General features: G+C 47.6%; 7 protein-coding genes across 7 annotated transcripts; 3 read left to right on the top strand and 4 right to left on the bottom strand.

The window, feature by feature from the left end:
* Positions 1 to 388: 388 nt before the first annotated feature.
* On the top strand, positions 389 to 1,502 carry N7479_007773 (chitin synthase export chaperone; the record flags this gene model as incomplete). Its single annotated transcript, XM_057255467.1, has 3 exons — positions 389 to 626; positions 695 to 1,266; positions 1,317 to 1,502. The coding sequence occupies 3 exons, from the start codon at positions 389 to 391 to the stop codon at positions 1,500 to 1,502; spliced, it is 996 nt and encodes a 331-aa protein (XP_057109329.1).
* Positions 1,503 to 2,710: 1,208 nt separating this feature from the next.
* On the bottom strand, positions 2,711 to 4,201 carry N7479_007772 (esterase/lipase family protein; the record flags this gene model as incomplete). Its single annotated transcript, XM_057255466.1, has 3 exons — positions 2,711 to 3,836; positions 3,899 to 4,047; positions 4,160 to 4,201. 3 exons carry the CDS (start codon positions 4,199 to 4,201, stop codon positions 2,711 to 2,713), a joined length of 1,317 nt encoding a protein of 438 aa, XP_057109328.1.
* A 477-nt stretch (positions 4,202 to 4,678) lies between these two features.
* Positions 4,679 to 6,029, bottom strand: N7479_007771 (glutamine amidotransferase subunit DUG3; the record flags this gene model as incomplete). Its single annotated transcript, XM_057255465.1, has 4 exons — positions 5,976 to 6,029; positions 5,830 to 5,925; positions 5,025 to 5,757; positions 4,679 to 4,968 (listed from the first exon to the last, which is right to left on the bottom strand). Exons 1-4 carry the CDS (start codon positions 5,988 to 5,990, stop codon positions 4,679 to 4,681), a joined length of 1,134 nt encoding a protein of 377 aa, XP_057109327.1. The 5' UTR covers positions 5,991 to 6,029.
* Positions 6,030 to 6,468: 439 nt separating this feature from the next.
* Positions 6,469 to 9,327, top strand: N7479_007770 (dynamin-related GTPase MGM1; the record flags this gene model as incomplete). The annotated part of the gene is made up of 3 exons (XM_057255464.1): positions 6,469 to 6,766; positions 6,828 to 8,849; positions 8,897 to 9,327. 3 exons carry the CDS (start codon positions 6,469 to 6,471, stop codon positions 9,325 to 9,327), a joined length of 2,751 nt encoding a protein of 916 aa, XP_057109326.1.
* Positions 9,328 to 9,835: 508 nt separating this feature from the next.
* On the bottom strand, positions 9,836 to 10,051 carry N7479_007769 (uncharacterized protein; the record flags this gene model as incomplete). The annotated part of the gene is made up of 1 exon (XM_057255463.1): positions 9,836 to 10,051. One exon carries the CDS (start codon positions 10,049 to 10,051, stop codon positions 9,836 to 9,838), a length of 216 nt encoding a protein of 71 aa, XP_057109325.1.
* Positions 10,052 to 10,777: 726 nt separating this feature from the next.
* N7479_007768 (uncharacterized protein) lies at positions 10,778 to 13,143 on the top strand (the record flags this gene model as incomplete). Its single annotated transcript, XM_057255462.1, has 4 exons — positions 10,778 to 10,876; positions 10,937 to 11,043; positions 11,099 to 11,256; positions 12,233 to 13,143. 4 exons carry the CDS (start codon positions 10,778 to 10,780, stop codon positions 13,141 to 13,143), a joined length of 1,275 nt encoding a protein of 424 aa, XP_057109324.1.
* Positions 13,144 to 13,620: 477 nt separating this feature from the next.
* N7479_007767 (uncharacterized protein) lies at positions 13,621 to 15,541 on the bottom strand (the record flags this gene model as incomplete). The annotated part of the gene is made up of 4 exons (XM_057255461.1): positions 13,621 to 13,694; positions 13,752 to 14,723; positions 14,783 to 15,121; positions 15,190 to 15,541. 4 exons carry the CDS (start codon positions 15,539 to 15,541, stop codon positions 13,621 to 13,623), a joined length of 1,737 nt encoding a protein of 578 aa, XP_057109323.1.
* Between the last annotated feature and the right edge of the window lie 3,381 nt (positions 15,542 to 18,922).

Here is an 18,922-nt window from a genome sequence, read left to right as displayed (position 1 = left end):
GGATCTACGGGTGTTTCCGATCTCTGATGACTAAGACCCTAAGATCCCTCAGCGGGCCTTAGCAACAACGCTAAACCTACAAAGGTAATTCCAATCCCGTGATCTTGAAAGCGAAAACTGAGACACTTCCCCCTCGCATCAACGATACATACAGGGGCGATCCGACCTTCAATATTCGCTATCAAGGGCTATCAGCCGATTGAAACAGTGCAGCTGGGGTGCAGAAAGAGCCACACTGTTATTGGGGACATACATACACAATTCCCTCCACTGTCCCACCTCCATCGTTGTGGAGACCAGCTGTCCGCTCTCAACATTCGTGACCCGCCAGCGCAACTAGAATCCCAACTGCTTATTGTCGCACTCAACATCCCACTGACCAGCCATCATGGGGTTCGGTCAGTTCGACACCATATGCGAGAAGGCGGCCGTGCCTTTGTGCTCCTTAGTGGGCCCGACGTCAACAATATCCGGGTCAACAGGCATCATATCCAACTGCTATGCACGAAATATTGAGCTTGCCAATACCATCATATTCCAGGGTGCCGCATCCTTCATGCATATCATGGCGCTTAGCATGACGGTAATCATGATCCTGCACATTCGATCTAAGTTTACTGCCGTCGGTTCGTCTAAATAAGCCCCTCTCCGCTCACATTCGGCGCAAACTGACTAATCTTTTCACTACTGATAGGTCGCAAAGAGATCATCACCTTCTTTTATATCTACCTAGCTCTGACACTTTTCTCTCTTCTCATCGATGCAGGTGTCGTTCCCCCAGGGAGCGAACCGTTCCCGTACTTCGTGGCTGTTCAGAACGGTTTCATATCCGCACTATGCACCTGTCTTCTCGTCAATGGGTTCGTCGGCTTCCAGCTGTATGAAGATGGCACAGCCCTCTCTGTGTGGTTGATCCGAGTTCCCTCCGCGGCGATGTTCGCTCTTTCATTTGTGATATCGCTGGCGACTTTCAAGTCATGGGGTTCGATGGGCCCCCATAATACCACGGGCTTGTTTGTGGTGCTATACCTGCTGAACGCCATCTCCATCGCGGTTTACTTGGCCATGCAATTACTTCTAGTTGCGAACACATTGGATGACCGCTGGCCACTGGGCCATATCTCCTTTGGTGTGCTGGTATTCATCGCTGGCCAGGTTATCTTGTATCAATTCAGCGACGTCATCTGCAACAGTGTGCAGCATTACTTGGATGGCCTTTTCTTCGCTACATTCTGCAATCTCCTCGCTGTCATGATGGTATACAAGGTAAGTTCATACTTCACATTTGCAGGGTTGGTCTTGCTAACTTTCTTTAGTTTTGGGACTCGATTACCAAAGAGGATCTGGAATTCTCCGTCGGTGTCAAGCCAAACACTTGGGAAGTTAAGGAACTCTTATCTGAGGAAGACCGCCGAGCTACGGTATACGCCGACAATAACTCCGAGTATGCGGGCAGTGTGTACCACCATCGCTCTTCGACACACGGTCATCATAATTACTGAGCCGTCTTCTTCTGTTCCTTTCTTTTTCCCTTTTCCCTTCACAGATCTTTTTTTTTTAATCCACAGCGCTGTATATGTGACTATTGACTTCATGATATCTCACTTGTTTTTCGTGGATATTTAAATGCTCCCACTATTTTGGCGCTAAAGCATCCTTTCGGACGTGGATGGATATACCTAACAATCATATAATAATTACACGGATTATCAATTATCAACAGGAGTACTCCGTACATGGCTAGAAGACATTTTCACCTTTTGCTCTACCAATCAAGTTTTGACATAGAGGGGACTGCACGCACTATATACAGCGGTGGCATTTACTACTAGCGATTATATACAATATATAAGAATTGAAAAGGTTCTGTTTCGTACTCTCTTTGCTTTATTGAATGTATCTCGGTCACGCTTGTATATCGCATTTTAAAGAGCAGTTCCGGGAGATAAAATATTTTCTCTGTTCTAAGTCTCCAGACTTTACCCTCTCGACCCAGTACTAAGTTCGTATAGGAAGAATTTAGCGTCCACCATCCTACAAACCAGTTTTCGGGGCGCTAGACTATCACCTGGGCAGAGATAGGCTACGCAGCAAGAAGCTGCAGGTATTGCAAAAAAAAAATTAAAAATAAAGTTAAAAAAATTAAAAAAATTAAAAAAACGCAAGAAAACCTGGAAGTGCTATCATGCATCGCTCCGTGACATTTTGCGGCGGCACAACGGCCCGACCAAATCCCGAACATCTCATGGGCCACGTTGCACCAGTCCAAGAGTGTGATCGTCAGGCAAGACGATCGGTGATAGAGGCAAACGAGTGGTACGGAGTACGGAGTATGTACTTTGTACATAGGATCTGCACTGCCGCGTTCCCCAAGGAAAAAAAACCTACCAAAACCTGCAGCATGGCGGCTTAGAATAGCAGAGCGAAGCGAATACGGCGGCGATGCCTTGTTCTGGATGTGACCGGGCGATCAAGACCCATTCCGGTTTTTCTTGCCTGCGGAGAATAAATCTCGATACCACAGTAATCGGGACTATGTGCATACTATTCGCTGTGTGCTAGGGTGCAGTGCGCGGACCGAAGTCTAAGTGAGTGGCCTGCCGATCAGGGGTCCCGTGGGTAGAGATAGTTCCCGAAGAACGTTCTAAAGCGGTACATAATAAAAAAGACAAGGGGGGATTGCAAGGTTGAAGGACCGGGATTTGCAATCTCAATCAACGACGACAACGTCATCATCATCATCATCATCCATGAAGTCCCCGTCTGTTTTGGTTTTGGCGTCCTGTGTTGCATACGGTTGCTTGATACCGTCGTTCTTGGCTGGCTTGGTGGACGAATCATACCAGCCTTTGTCTATCGACTTGACCAAAACGGCGCATGCTTCACTGAGCATCTCGAAAAATGCAGGATTTTCTTTGGACAAAAACATGGTAACATGTGCGTTGATTTCGTCAGTAGCCTTGTCGTTAACCGCCCTGGTCCACAAAAGTCCTGGACTTTGAGATTCCTCGCCACGTTCTACCTCCTCTGGCAATGAACAGAACGTCCTGTTCCTCGACCTGATGATTTTTTGACTGAAGGATGTTTTGTTTGATGTGTTTTCCACCAGACTACCCGCATTTTTTCCGAGGCATGTATAGAAGTTCACACACCCAATGCCACGTTCCTCCTTGACATTCGACAATCGCGCGAGACGCTGGTGCAATTCCGACATGCGTGCGAGACAACCGACAAATTCAAGGTGCGACGATACCCATCCAAACCCTTCGGTAAGCTTCTGGCGCTGTGTATACATGGCTGCACCGCCAGCGGCTACAGCACCGGCAGCACCGGCGAACATGGCATACTTACCCCATCGTTGCCAGGAAGGCGTCGCGGCGGCGTCAGGCGTGGAAGGCAACGCTTTGGGGAACTCTTGCGGAGATGCATGGGTAGTTCCCTGCTTCGATGCATTGCCCTTCCCACCAAAACCGAACAATCCTGCAACCTCGGAGACGGTGTTATAGGCAGTTGTAGCATTGCGGTAGTGTTCTTCTGCGCCGTATGATACGACTCCCGGTGCTATTCCCAGGAATGGGGTATCAAATGCAAGCACTCCTTGTATATGAGGGAACATGAAAGTACCCGGTTCCACGATAGATTCAATGCCATCTCTAGGGTGTGTATTTGAAGTCGGATTTCGAGAAATTGGTTGTTCTGATGCCAACAAAAGAAGAGCCTCAGCTCCTACTATTCCTCCCATTGAATGACCGATCAGAAAGACATGGACCGAGGGATCGACGGTGGGCGATGCGGTATGGTTGGCGACCTCGAGATCAATCACAGTATTTTGTAGCCTGTACAGAAGAAGTATAATCAGTCAGCTTGTATTCACATGAGGGGCTGAGCCGACTCTTACCAATCTCGCAATCTTGCCACGCATTCTTTCAAATCACCTTTAGTCTCATACTTGGGGTAGACAGCAGTGGCGACCTCGACTGCAGGAAATGCTCTGCTTGCGAGGACGCGCAAATGCTCAGGGAACGTGCCGAAAGTATCATCACCGCCCTAGAATCGGAGTTGGTCAGTGAATGTAGATTTAGGCCCAAAATAGATCTCCTTGAAACCGAAATCCGTAATTCTTTGCAACCAGGTGTTCAACGACGGCCATTTGGCTTACCTTAAAGCCGTGAATGAATACGAGTAGCAGAGTCTTCCTCATTTTGAAATTCTCAGAGAGCCATGTTTATAAATAAACATAGGGAGTGATTCAACCAAACGAAGGATAAAAGAACGCCGAGCCCCGACTCAGTAACTAACGCTCTGGACAGTTGATTTGAATTACGTCATTGTGGTTGGGCGCAATCACGTGACTGGCTGATACATACATATAAATATTTGAAGTCACTTCGAGGTCCCGGTTCCATGGATATTGTATGTATTTCACTCTAGGTAGGGGGAGATCCGGGGGGGGGGGGGGGATGGGGAGGGCTGTATCTTCTGAATTGAAATTGCTATTCATTTGACTTTTGGATGCTGCAAACTATATATCCCGAAAGACCACACGGACCCAAACGCTATATTCCAACTTATAAACTCCAATTTGTCCCCTAAAAACCTGCAAATTTGTCCCATTACTAACGCCGTACCAAGGCAACTCTTCCAAATCCATTGCTAAACCTCAGAGTCGATCTCGAATTTAATGTGACACGGCACATTCGGTGACATGACCAGACCGCAAGCTTTCCATGCCACTTTTGGGGGTTCCAATATCATTGGCTGTTGCCAAAGGGGCAAACGGCACCTTTGTACTAGATGGTGGGATAGTTGCTCCGGGAGCGGTGCTAACAAGCCCCTTTGATACAGCAAAGCAAGAAGAGCGGTCGTGGTTGAGGTTCTCGCCATAGAATTCATCAAGAATTGGGTGAAGCATAACAGTCTGCTTGTGAATAGTCACAACTGAGTTGGTTGGGACTGACACCCAATTGTCTGTGTATAAAATTAGTATATACTTGTAGGTACGGAGAGAGGGAAAATGTTCTCACGTCGTTCAAAGGTGATGGGCTCACTGGCCACAAGAACAATATCGGCACCTTTATCGTGTCGCTCCATCTTGAAGTGTCCTTTCGTTTCACCTTCCTTCCATTTGGTACCAGAAGAGAAATACAAGCTGGCAGGCTCGTCTGTTTTGCTGCTGATGTACCGAGTGCAAACGACTGTATGGCCATCTGTCACAGCGAAGTTCAACAAACTGCGAGTCTCAACTCCGGTAACGTTATATTTCTCTGGAATTTCCTGGACCATTTCATTGATTCTGGCAATGGTTTTCATCAAAACACGACGTAGAAGAGCCTGTCCGAATCCCTCAGGACCGGGGTTAGAGCTTGGATCTACTCCTTCTTTTTCCAGCAGGTCAAGGAACAGGGCAAATGCCCACTCGCTGTCGGTGCCACCTTTCACGCCTAGATACCACTTGTCGGCGAGTGAGCTTCCCAGCGTACGCTTGATATAGTTCCACCCGCCGATACCGCCATTGTGCATCCACATCAAGGACTGGTGCTGGAACGGGTGGCAATTGTTCTCGGCAAGGGCACCCTCAGTTGTTGCGCGCACATGCGCAAAAATCAGATCTGAGCATGTTTTTGCAGCGAGTCGCTCTAGATTTTCACAGTTCCAGGCGGGAAGTGTTGAAGTAAAGATGCAAGGTTCTGGTCCAAGCTTGGGATCTGTGTAGAAACCCACACCAAATCCGTCACCATTGACAGGACGGCGATTGTCCTTTTATTACATGTTAGTGAGTTGCAATATGCTAATCACATGGGTCTGACCCAGCGGTATGGGAAAACCTACCAGTCTCAGACGTGAATCGTATGATTGAGTAAGGATTGAATGACTTGGCTCGGTTATCAGCTTACTGAGCCGGATCTCATTCCGCCCTTTGTATATCTGATCCGAGGTATTAGATTGGGCCCAATGCTTGGAGGGATGGATCTTACCAGGAATCGACACATGTTTGGTCTGGATCAAATGCAATTGAAATGGCAGTGTATCAAATCCTACCCTTGACTTTATAATAGCGACAAGGTGTATACCAAACTTGTACTTCGAACAAGGCTGTACTTGTGGCGAAAGAATGTATCGATACACTCGATTTCGTGGGGGTCGGTGCGAATGAAGAGTCACCGACTATTGGGACCGGTGAGATGTCCCAACGTCAACTTCAACAGCGACTTTACAGCTCAACAATGATACATCCAAGAGATAATTTTGGCACAGATTACAAGAAGGGGAGAATGTTTTTATCAAAATAAACACAACAGAATAAAGTCACTTCCCTTGCACAGCACGTCATATTTCACGTGATTGGGGTATTACGGGAGGCTACGCGGCTACTTGCGCAAGTCACGGGTTAATCCTGATGTCAGTGATCTGGTAATCTACAAGGCCATCACTTTTATTCCATCTTTATTGAATGCTACCACAACAATAATGAGTGGGAGGATCCTCTCCCATCGACTAGGACCGCTATTGCGGAGCGGTCATCTAACTCGCCATATCCATAATGCAGGCTCGAGGACCGGCGGTCTGTTACGGGCAAATGCTGGCGTTACTCTCCGAGGACGCGCATGGCCTGTGGGCGCAAATGCCATCCACAATGTCCCTGCTGTTCGGTCAATCTCATTTGCTCGAATGCTTCCGAAACTAGCATTGAAGCTTGTCAGGGTTCCGGCTATGTTTGGTGGTGCGACAATCGCGGGTCTAGCTTATTTCCAGTACCAAGCAACTCGTACGTCATTCGTGGATGAAGCTCGCTGCAAGTGGAATGTTAAGCTGATTTAATCTCATAGAGGCCGGCAACTATGCAATAGATATCTTCAAGCAAGCCTCGGAGACTGCGGGGAACACAGCTTCGACCTTGTTCCAAGGATTACAGGACATGGCGGATCAGACCCAACGCGGGTGGAGCAAGACGACCGAAGACATCGAACTGCCTGACTGGTTGCAGAAAATCCTACGTCCCGATGAGGAGTCTGAGTCTCGAAATGGCGATTCATCTGGGGGAGGCAAAGGGCCGAAACAAAGTCGGGCTGGTACTGCTGCCGCTGCTGCCGCTACTACTTCAGCATTTGGATACGATAAATCGGGGGAGGAAGATTTACGACCAGAGAAAGATGCTGCGGAGGATGATCAAATGATGCTTCTCACACGCAAAATGATCGAAATCCGAAATATCCTCCAGACCATCGGCCAGTCCGGCACGCTCACTCTTCCGTCGATCGTTGTGATTGGATCCCAATCGTCGGGCAAAAGCTCGGTTCTCGAGGCTATCGTTGGTCATGAGTTCTTGCCCAAGGGCTCGAACATGGTGACTCGACGGCCAATTGAGCTCACGTTGGTCAACACCCCCAACGCTCAAGCAGAGTACGGTGAATTCCCGGCCCTAGGTCTTGGAAAGATCACGGATTTTTCCCAAGTTCAGCGCACACTCACAGATCTGAACCTTGCTGTTCCTGAAAAAGATTGTGTCACAGACGATCCCATCCAGCTTACGATATATTCTCCCAATGTTCCGGATCTATCTTTGATCGACCTACCGGGATATATCCAGGTTTCGGGCCACGATCAGCCCCCAGAGCTCAAGCAAAAGATTGTTGATCTTTGCGATAAATACATTCAGCCACCGAATGTCATTTTGGCGATCTCGGCTGCTGACGTTGACTTAGCAAACTCGACAGCACTTCGAGCTAGTCGCCGAGTAGACCCTCGGGGTGAACGGACTATCGGTGTAATTACAAAGATGGACCTTGTCAGCCCCGACCGTGGCCGCGATGTCCTTTCCGATAAAAAATACCCCCTTCGGCTAGGCTACGTCGGTGTTGTTACCCGGGTCCCTCAGACAACAGCACTGTTTTCTAGAGGCTCTGGGAACATTACCAGCGCCATTCTCAAGAATGAGCATGCCTACTTCTCTGCACACCAGAATGAATTTGGTCCACACTCTGATGTCTCAGTTGGTGTTTCGACACTGCGGAAAACGCTAATGCAGGTTCTTGAGCAGACCATGTCATCGAGCCTGTCTGGAACCAGAGACGCCATCAGCCAAGAGCTTGAAGAGGCTACTTATGAGTTCAAGGTTCAATATAATGACCGACCTTTGAGCGCGGAGTCCCACTTGGCTGAGAGCCTCGATGCTTTCAAGCACTCCTTCAAGGCATTTGCGGAGAGCTTTGGGCGACCGCAGGTTCGGGAGATGCTCAAGGCAGAATTGGACCAGCGGGTCATGGACATTCTGGCACAGCGCTACTGGAACAAGCCAGTTGAGGACTTGGACCCTCCCATGTTAGAATTAGATCCCCTCAAGGATCTTCCCAGAGCCGATGCTGAGTCGCTATATTGGCACCGGAAGCTTGATGCTTCTACTTCGTCATTAACAAAGCTTGGAATTGGGAGGTTGGCTACGACTGTTGTCGCTAATGCTCTCAACAACCATGTGGACTCGCTTCTAGCCTCGTCCACATTCGCATCTCACCCTGGCGCCCGCAAACAGATCACTGATGCATGCACCAGTATCCTAAACGACAAATTCTTCAGCACCAGCGACCAAGTCGAAAATTGCATTAAGCCATACAAGTTTGAGATTGAGATTGAAGATCCTGAATGGGCCAAAGGTAGAGACAACGTGGGCAAAGTTCTAAAGGAAGAGCTCAAGTCGTGCGAATCAGCCATGAAGCATGTGGAAGAAATTACTGGAAAGCGAAAACTCAAAGACGTTATCTCGTTTATTGACAGGGTACGAAAGGGCGAAGTTGTACTAGAGGGCAATGGCGAGGGTGGCGCGGGAGGCTTCAGTGCCGCCTTATTGGAGAAAGGTTTGTATTCCCCTCTTTCTTCCATTACAGACGCTGACATATCTTAGGACGAGAGGGCCTTTTCCTTCGGGACCGCGCGGATCTTATCAAGATGAGACTTCTCGCCATTCGGTCAAAGCAATGCGCAGCAAAAAAGAACAAGTACTACTGCCCAGAGGTCTTCCTGGACGTTGTGGCAGATAAACTCACCTCCACGGCCGTGTTATTCCTCAATGTCGAGCTCCTATCTGAGTTCTACTATAATTTCCCACGTGAGCTTGATTCGAGACTTGGACGACACCTTTCCGACGCGGAGGTCGAGCGGTTTGCCCGCGAGGATCCCCGCATCCGCCGTCACCTAGACATCATCCGCAAGAAGGAGCTGCTGGAGCTGGCTCTGCAGAAGATCGAAAGCATCCGTCAGCTTGACGGCCGCGCCCGGAAATCAGAGCGTGCGCCTCCTGGAAAAGAAACGCGAAGTCGTTGGAACCTTTTCTAGAAGATATGATTCTTCCCCCCTACTGCCTGTGCACAACGCTTTTTTTCACTTCTCAATCTGGATTTTCGATACCTCTGGTAGTGTTCTCATCACTCTTTATCCTGTTTAACCATCTTCCCTTACACTTCCTCTTGGGATATTATGTATCTCTAAGTGTCTTGAAGTCAATGTACATAGCTCTAGGCTGTTCATCACACAATCGATAATTTATTTCTTGAATGACTATCCTTCCTTCATCAGTTGCTATATATGGAAACGTTAGTTTGCACCTTTCACGCCTTTTTCACTGCCTATATTCTATATTTCGCAGCTAATTATCCTTATCTTCCTGAGAAGACACCCAAGAAGACTTCGGGAAAGGCTACCAAAAAGGCTACATAAGCGGCCGACTATTCTTGTTCTTACTCTGTAGAAATCCCCCCACAGAGTTTGGCAAGTACACGGGCTACATATGAACATAGCAGGTAACCCGTCAATCTCAACCGAGGCCTCCTATCAAAAAACCAAACTACACCGGCCCCATGTACTCCAAGTGAAGTGCCCCCTGTCCCCAGTCAGTGATTATTTGCTTGATCTCCTCCAGATCATTACGGAAGATGCGCAGCAGGGTATGATCATCGCGAGCCCAAGTATAGTACCTCCCGTTAGATTCAAATAAGGCTTCGAGCCAATCTTGAGACGCAAATAGCGGCACGCAACTGGCGAGGTCATGATTATTGGCCATCATGTTTTGAACACCGTATTTTCTCTTTAGTGTCACTAGATCACTCGAGAATTCAAGAGGATCAGTCGGCGCCCACCATTGTCATCAGCCACGGTTTTGATAGAAGGGAGAATTATATACTTGTATACTTGCCCGTGTTGGTTTTGTGCCATTCCTCGGCTCTGCTGGCCAAAGTGGACTCCCTAGTGGAGGCTCAGATAGGTCAAGAAATGTGGTCTGTGGCACTAGGCCAGCAAGCCTTCTAGATCGACGAGGCTGTCGATTAGGTTAGCCTTGCTCATATCCAGTATATTTAGGGCAGCCTTACCAGATAACTGACTCTTCTTGATTTTGGTAGTTTTGATTTTTTTGAAGCCATTTTGCCTCAGGTAGTATTTGGATATGGGAATGGAGAACATAGGCAATCTTTTATGGCGTGAGCACGATACATATGTATTTTGACCTGAGAGTCATGGTATAAATAATACCTGTAAGAAGATTAATAGCACCCCACAACCCAAGAAGCCTCCAGATATAGTCTCAGGAACCCAAGTAATATGAGGATTTGACGTCCATTATATCTGAAACAAAGAAACATTATAATTTATAGTCTTTTGCCCTTTATTATGCTTTCATGCCTCTTTCATTATTCGACTATTTTATCAAATGTATTCTGTAATTAAACTTGGATCTTCATATTTTAAGACATTCAGCGACAATGGCATTTGATAATCCCGTACAATCACAATGTCAACAGCCCCAGAGACCCCTTCCACTGAGACGTATTTGCTGGCTTTCAATGGCCAACTGAACTTGAAAAATGCATACACTTGGAGCCTGACACAAGTGAGTTGCTGCAATATATTTCTTCCTTCTTTTTTTAGATGACTAACTAACTATGCGCAGATTCAAGCTTTCATGGCCGAGGTTGTACACAACCCTAATGCCTATGGGGTAGAACAGAAAGTATTATCAGAATTGCAGAGACTACGCACCGATATTATCGATCTCAGGTGAGTTATATTTCCACTATAACTTATTTTCTGTCAACTAATCGAATTCATGCAGCGAAAATGGAAGCAAATTTCTGTCTGAGGCCGACTACCCGCAGGCGATTTCGAGGACGGTTAACCCAACTGCAGCGGCTAGCGAGGATGAGCCATATTTCTTGTTGAATATACTAACATACGGAGGCGTTCCATATTGGTGCTCATTTGATCTTCTAGGTAGGTTCCTTTCCCTTATTGGCCCAGCCCCTCAAGGTGCCACACATAACAATTTCTACTTACCCCTGACACTACTATACTCCAATTGGTGTGGCAAGATAGCTCCGATGCCCCCGTGGATGCATTCGTGCGTCTGGGCAGAGGAACAGGGTAAGCAGAGCCGCTTTCACCTGGGAGCATCGCTCGGGGGATATTTAAAACCGCGTGAGAAGGGCTTCATTTGGGTCACAACTTTGCAACAAGCCTGCTTCAATCTTCTTAGCGATCAAAAAACCACCACAGCGGGGATATCATGGGGATCTTCAACGGTAACATTAGGTAAGGGGGGCCGTCTTGTTCCTTATGGAAACTGTGCAGAAACATATCCTCTCCTACATCTTCTACGGTGAGTCTATCCTCTGAAATCCCATATATCCCATACTAACGAATTAGGAACCATGGCCCTAACCAAGAGGTATATGGTCTTGCAGTATCGCTTAAATACGCACCCATAGTAGCATACGAGCATCAACAGGCATTGAATGCATTGTCGAAACCTTGCACTAATTGTGAAAAGGTGATAGCTGCCTGGGGCGGAAAGTTAGAGAACTTCATCACAGATGATATTCTGGAGCGCAAGGCTCAACCCTCAAAAAAGCAAGAGTATACTCCAGCGGAGGACAACGCTGAGCCCGCGCCGAAAAGGGCCAGAGGCAAGAGCAAAGGTAAGGAGAAACGTAAGGAGAAAGGCAAACAGTAGTGAAGGTGTAGAGGTTTGTAGAGTTCAAAAAAGCACTGTCTTATATAGTACCATATTATCTTTGTTTTCATCTCTTCATCCACACTTTAATGGGACAATAGGGCAGAGATATACGTATACTTTAACCTACAGTTATATTTAGTTAGACCATTTTCTCTACGCGAGATTACCCCACCGAACTATCCCCGGCAACACACTACAACATATAAGCGCTAGATATCTGAAGAATGGGGTTAGACAATTTCCCCGAAGAACTCATAGAGCTCATTTTGATATTGTTAGATGACGAGCAGACACTTCTACTCGCCCAAAGAGTTTGTCGACGCTGGGCCTCTTGCATCCAAGGCTCTCAGTTACTCCAGCAAATCCTATTCTTCCAGCCTATACAGTCTATCCTCCCAGAGCACACAAACATCCTAGGACGAAATCCCTTATTGGAAGCAAATTTTCCATATTGGTTCCCCAATGAATATCAGAGATCTACTGCATTTGGGGCTGGGGACATGCAAGAGTTTCTAGACAACCACGCTGCATGGCTCCACCCAAGTGCAAGTTGGCGCCGAATGCTGGTCCAACAACCCCCGGTAATGACTCTAGGCTGGATAGACCGCAAAGAATCATTTACCAACCGGATCTCTCTGCACCGGTGGGAACTGTCATTGGAAGAATACGGTGGGCTTCGTATGAATATGCTTTACGATCTGGTTGTTAAGTCCTCAGATAAGGCGGCAGCGTTCTTTTACTGGAGGATGCACTGGAGCCGTCCTGACCTGAAAATGTATTCTATCAAGCCTAATCCGGATATCCAGGTGTACAGGACACCCTACTACCTCCAAGCGATGATGTCGGCCAATGCGCAGACAGATGTTGTGCTTGATACGTGGAACTCTCCGTATCTCGAAGCTCGTCTTTGGCGGGAATTTGGTAAGGATACTTGGACGTGGGACTTGATACGAGGACTTCAATCGCCGATGGGAGATCTGAATCTTGATGTGGTCTATGGCTCAAGAAAACAGCAGGAGCTGCAGACCTGGGAAGTGCACCTGCAGGATATGTATATGCAGGAAATGTATGGGGATCTATTCGGCCATCCTCCGGAAGACGGGGGTCCATACCCTCTTCCAGATGATGATGATCCAGATCTGTGATGTTGAGCCACAGAATAGAGAAAGGAATGTCACCCAGCGAGCAAGAGCTAGGATCCAAGCACGCCGTGTGATAGGTACACTCCTCCAAGGAAGAAATATAGTAATTCACAGCTGGAGATAACAGGTTCGATACGACAATCCCAAAACCAGTCTATATATCCCTATAGCGTACAGTACAGTCTAAAAAGAAACCAAAAGCCAAAACAAAGAAGACACACGAATTAATGCTTTTGTCTCTGAGCGGAACCAATCGCAGCACCAACTGTGAGTCATCAGAAAAGGACGGGAAATGGATATGTCTATCGCGGTCACAGGTGCAAAGAGAAATAAAGACAAGGATAGTGGGTGGTGGCATAAGGGGGGCGTAGCGGGACACATTGTACAGTCTATGTGTCAGAGGAGGCATTGAATAACCAAAAGGAAAATGTAGTGTGGCTGGCAATATTACAGAAGGTCATCGAACTCGGGTGGAGATGTTTACTCCCGCGAGACATCACGACCAAAGAGACGAGCCTTGACCCAGTCGACGCAGACAAGGACACGGTTACGAGCTGGATTATATGTTAATGATCAATCTCAATCAATGTTGGATAGAACTTGGAACTTACTACTGAAGCACATGCTCAAATAGGCACTGCGCCAGAACAGGTAGGTCATGGTACCACCGCTGGCGATGTTGCCGCTCAGCCAGCTGATATCGGCCACGGCACGCTCCTTGCCGATGTAGGCCAAGGAGCCCTGGTGCGAGTACTGGAAGGGACCGATCTGCTTGCTGCGGCGGAGCTGCTTCTGGCGCTCACGGATCTCATCGAAAATCTGGTTGCGGTCCTCGTCGCCCTTGGCCTGGGCCTGTCGCTCTGAGAGGGCCTCAAGCTCCTTCTCGAGAGCCTCAGTCTTGGCCATAATGTTGAAGAGGCGGCCCAAGAAGGCACCCTCCTGGCCGGCAACCTGAGCGGTCGGGGCGTAGTTAGCAATAGCGCAGTCACCGACGGCCCAGACGTTCTCGGTGCCGTTCACGACGAGGTATTCGTTGACAGCGAGACCGCGGCGGGACTCGGCCTGGGCGGGGATCTGGGACATGAGGTCGCGGACGACGCTGCGGATGGCGTTACCGGTGGCCCAAACGAGAAGACCGTAGGGGATAGTCTCAAGCTCCTTGGATCCGTCGGGCTTGGTCACCTCGGCCTGGATGTACTTGTCGGTAACCTTCTTGACCATGGTCTTGGTGCGGATGGAGATCTCCTCCTCCTTGAAGGTAGATTCGGTGTACTCAATCAGTTGCTTCGAGAACATGGGCAGAACGTTGGGCAGAGCCTCGACGAGAGTGACGTGGAAGTTGTCCTTGATTTCGGGAATCCACTTCTTCAAGTCATCGTTGAAGAAGTCCTGCAGTTCACCGGCGAATTCAACACCGGTGGGGCCACCGCCGACGACAACCATGTGCAGCAGACGCTTGACCTCTTCCTCAGTCTGATCCTTGAAACAGGCAGTCTCGATACAGTCCATAATACGCTTGCGGATGTTCTGGGCGTCACCGACTTCCTTCAGGAAGCAGGAGTTCTCACGAACACCGGGAATACCTATACGTCACAAAAATTAGTTCAAAATGCATCATTTCAGATGCGAGAGAGAATCCCACCAAAAGTCGCGTTCTCGGCACCAACACCGATCACAAGCATGTCAAAGGGAACCTCGGTGTGCGAGATATCACCCTTAATTTCCGAATCATCACTGATGTACACGACGCGCTTCTCATAGTCGATCTTGGTAGCCTCAGCCTCGTAGAATTGAACGCTGGCCTTCTTGTGGCGCAGAATATTTCGGATAGGCTCCATGATCGAGCGGTGCTCGATCAAACCGGTAGTACATGAGGGCAGCAAGGGAGTGAAAAGGAAGTAGTTACGGGGAGAGACGACGATAACGTTATAGTTCTCGGTGTCAAGCTTCTTCAGGAGGGAAACGGAACCCCAGCCAGTTCCTACACAAACATAGTCGCGTTAGTGATACTTAGGCCGTAAGGAATCAACGATTGCGACCGGCACATACCGAGAATGACCAGGGTCTTCTTTGATGGGTCAGGTGGGGATTGGTCTGGAGGTTGACGGAGGTCGAAGATGCTGTATGCGACAGCACCAGTCAAACCAATAGCAGAGAGCCAAGTCAACCGCCAGGCCCAACGCAGAGCTCTGAAGCGCTTCTTAGGCTTCGGGGCGGGCGAGGGGGCAGCATCAGCGTAGCCCCGACGAGCGATACGCGACACGGATTGGGAAACTTTGGTAGACCGCATCGGCTTTGCGCGAAGAACCAGCTGCGATGTAGACATCGACCTGCGCGTCATCGACGACAGCTGCATGATGGACGGGGCCATCTTGCGAATTGCTAGCGTTCTGCCAGCCATTGTGAGAGGGCACACCAAAGGTAGAGGGAATGCGAATGGGACGAAAGATCAAGGGTGGAATAATTTAAAAAGAGAAAAAAAAGATTTGATAAGCTCGATCTTTGAGTTGCTGTTTTGGGCGAATCGGTGTAGCCGGACCCAAAGGGGGTAACCGTGTATCTAGTACCTGACAGATTGCGTGCTACCTGTAGGAAACCTAGGTACTGTCTACATTTACCTTTTTTTTTTCTTTGTCATTTTGAACATTTAATTACTATTTAGAGTATATAAGCTTGTTCTAACATCTATCTTATACTATAAATTATGATAAAGCTTGCAAGTACTTACCAAATGATATACATAACCAGCTTAAATGCTTTAATCACAAGCCAAATACAAAAATATAAAAAAAAGAGAAAAATAAAATTGGAGAAACTGAGGGGACAAGGAATCTCCCGGTGAGGAGAAATTAACCGCGGGGAATTCACACTCGGTCCGGTCAATGTTTTGGGGTAAACATTTAGGGAATTACTTAGTAGGACTTGGATTTTGAATGTCTATGTTGGACTCTGTACTCCATATTTACCTAACCTTGGAAGATCTTTCTGGCATACAACATCCCCAATCACTAAACCCCCTTTCCCCTCGTTCTCCCATTCCCCAAGCCCCAAGCCCTACCTTCCCCGACACTTGACCGATATTACCCGCATATTTATGTACAATATATTCTACTCCATACCTGTGAACATAATTTTGCTCTCTCGAGTTCTAAATAAATACGGTAGAGTTGTGTTTGGCAAAACCTGGGGAAGTTTGAAGCTCCACTTCCGTAACTGGTCCGGCTTCTCCCATCTAAACCTGGAAATCCCGGGCCTTGACACCACATAGAAAAGGTCGGCCAAAATCGGCCTGTTATCGTCTGTTCGAGCTTAATTGTACTTGTGATGTGCTCAATCGGCAGCACTCCCGGTCTTTCTCGTGGTCTTTCTCGTGGTCTCTTTCTCGGGTTAATTGTACAATGTGACACTCGCCATTGTCTACTACCCGCTGATACATGTTTGTTGTGGGGAGATATCAGCTCCGAGGGCAACAGGGCGTCTAGTGACAAATTAGTATGACAAATCATAGAAATAATTGGAATATGCTCGCTGGAGAGTAGCTAGAAGCCTCGGCACCTGAGATATAAGTATAAATGAGATCCAGATATTCGGAGGTGATGTCAATATCAGGTGTTATATCAGTTGAAACACTGTTCCAGGAGCTGCATTTTCATTGGCCAATCCAATGTTTTTTGCAAATACATAATATGCTCATTTATGCTTATATCCCCGAAAGGCAACCATCCATTGTTTCCGAGTCATGATAAAGGCTGCCCCGTGATCTCACACTCCTAGAGCATCACTAGAACATGTAATAAGTATAAGCCAGTATAGCAACTGAGACATCATGATCCGATGTGACAGATACCTACGCATCAAGAGCAACGTTAACTTCGCGATTAGAACAAGACAATTTCCATGGATCACATCCAAGCTCACAACAACGAGATATCGTCCGTGAGATCCGACGTCAGGACGAATGCAAAATCAACAACACCAGTGATCAAGAAGCTGACTTGGTATGATAACACAATATATAATCCAACAGGGATCCCAAATCCTCTTATAGAGCATGAAGTCAAGGAGTCCATGGGCCCCCGACCCCAAATCAGCAAAAGAACAACATATCCAAACCTACCAAAGAACTGCACTGCAACCCTGGAAGCAATAGCAGACTACATACGACAAATTCTACACGTACCTACGAGCGACAGCTCGGACAGATTTTAAACACAACGGCGTTGATACAAGTCCGCCATCCGCCTACAGAGTATGCAAGGAAGCAGTGCTGGGAGCCTGCAATTAGCGAATATGTCTATTGAATAGGCTGAAACCCTGCTTTAAAAGTGTACAAGTGTGCTCTTATGCGGGTACGAGCATGATATCGCTCTTCTGTGAATTCTTTGCCCCACCTTTGCTTGTCTACGCGTCCATCTAGATTGCATCTGGGTTGGTTGCGTATATCGGGGTCTCCGTGTCGGATGAGGTATCGTATTTTCATTGGAGGGCGCTGAAGGCATGGGGATGCAGGATGCGGCTTAGATCGGTGTAGTATAGAATACCCCGAGTTGCACTTTCTTTTTTTCTCCATCCGCCCTGTCTGGTCGGATTTGACATCGCTTATGCTTCATGTCTTCATGAGGTTCGTTTGTATGTGTGACGGGGGACATAGAAATATAGCCGCACTGCGAGATGAGAATGTGGCCAGTCGGTTTATCAGGTATTTCGTGTCCTGGAAATGTGAGGTTCCATTATGGTTATGGCGAGGCCGAATTCTGATGTTGGAGGTGCTGCTGTGTCTTCGTATCTGTATCTCTGGGCAAAATCTGGATGCAGAACCCGGTGGTATTCCATTGAGATTTCATCTTGTCTGTCGGATTGTTCCTGCCTTGCTTGCTTCTATCAACATCCACTGGTTAATTCGGTGGCTGTATTGAATGCACTTGCTGCCTTGAATCTGTCGACAGAGGGTCTTCATTAGCTTGAAGAAACAAGACACCAAATTAGAATTTCAATTGAGATCTGTGTCGACATCAAGGGTTATGGTCAGTTATTCCCTTTCACGGATCAATGATTTGCAATGCCTCCTTTCAACGAGTCTGATAAGAGCATAGAGGGTAGATATCAAGTAGAAAGTGAGGCGACCATTGCATGAATCATCAAATGCGATCAAGATAGACTCCAACAGGCTTTCAAGCCCAGTAATGCCATATTATCCGCGTAGCAAAATCAGCCGAAAATGCCGGTACGTATGAAGGCTTAGTCTCTGGCTCAATTCTTCTCAAGTCAACTGAAAAGACCTAATTCGTGCTGTGGCGTTGTGATTCAGACAACAATGTAGAAGACAACTTCCACCAAATTGGATATCGCAGTTGGTTGCCTTGAAGAAACCGGTTTCCACGTGCTGATAACGGAGAGACATGCATATATATTCAAAGACAAATGCATCTTCTGGGCTGACACTAATCAGACTCCTCGCATTTTCCAAGCAGGGCTAGACCAATATGCAACTTGCATGAGAATAGCCGGATTGTATTCATTAGTCGTCGACGTATTGCAGTTGGAAACTTAAATCAGAAACGATGAATCAATCAACAGTATGCCATGGTGTACGTTCCATCCAGGTCGAGAGGCAAACGAAAAGAAAACCCAAAGCAAAGCTGTGAGCAGGGCTGGTCACCAGCAACTAGCAACCCCGCCAAGGTCCAAGGATAAACAGACCAGCAGAACCCCGGTCGGTTTCAGAAATAGCACGATTGAATTAACCCGTCACCCCCCCACAATTTCGACGGCCAACAAAGAA

The sequence above is a fragment of the Penicillium vulpinum genome (assembly GCF_028829585.1).
Source record: "Penicillium vulpinum strain IBT 29486 chromosome Unknown utg000003l_segment0_segment0, whole genome shotgun sequence".
In the NCBI taxonomy this organism is placed as follows: domain Eukaryota; kingdom Fungi; phylum Ascomycota; class Eurotiomycetes; order Eurotiales; family Aspergillaceae; genus Penicillium; species Penicillium vulpinum.
This window is presented reverse-complemented; position numbering and strand designations above follow the sequence as displayed.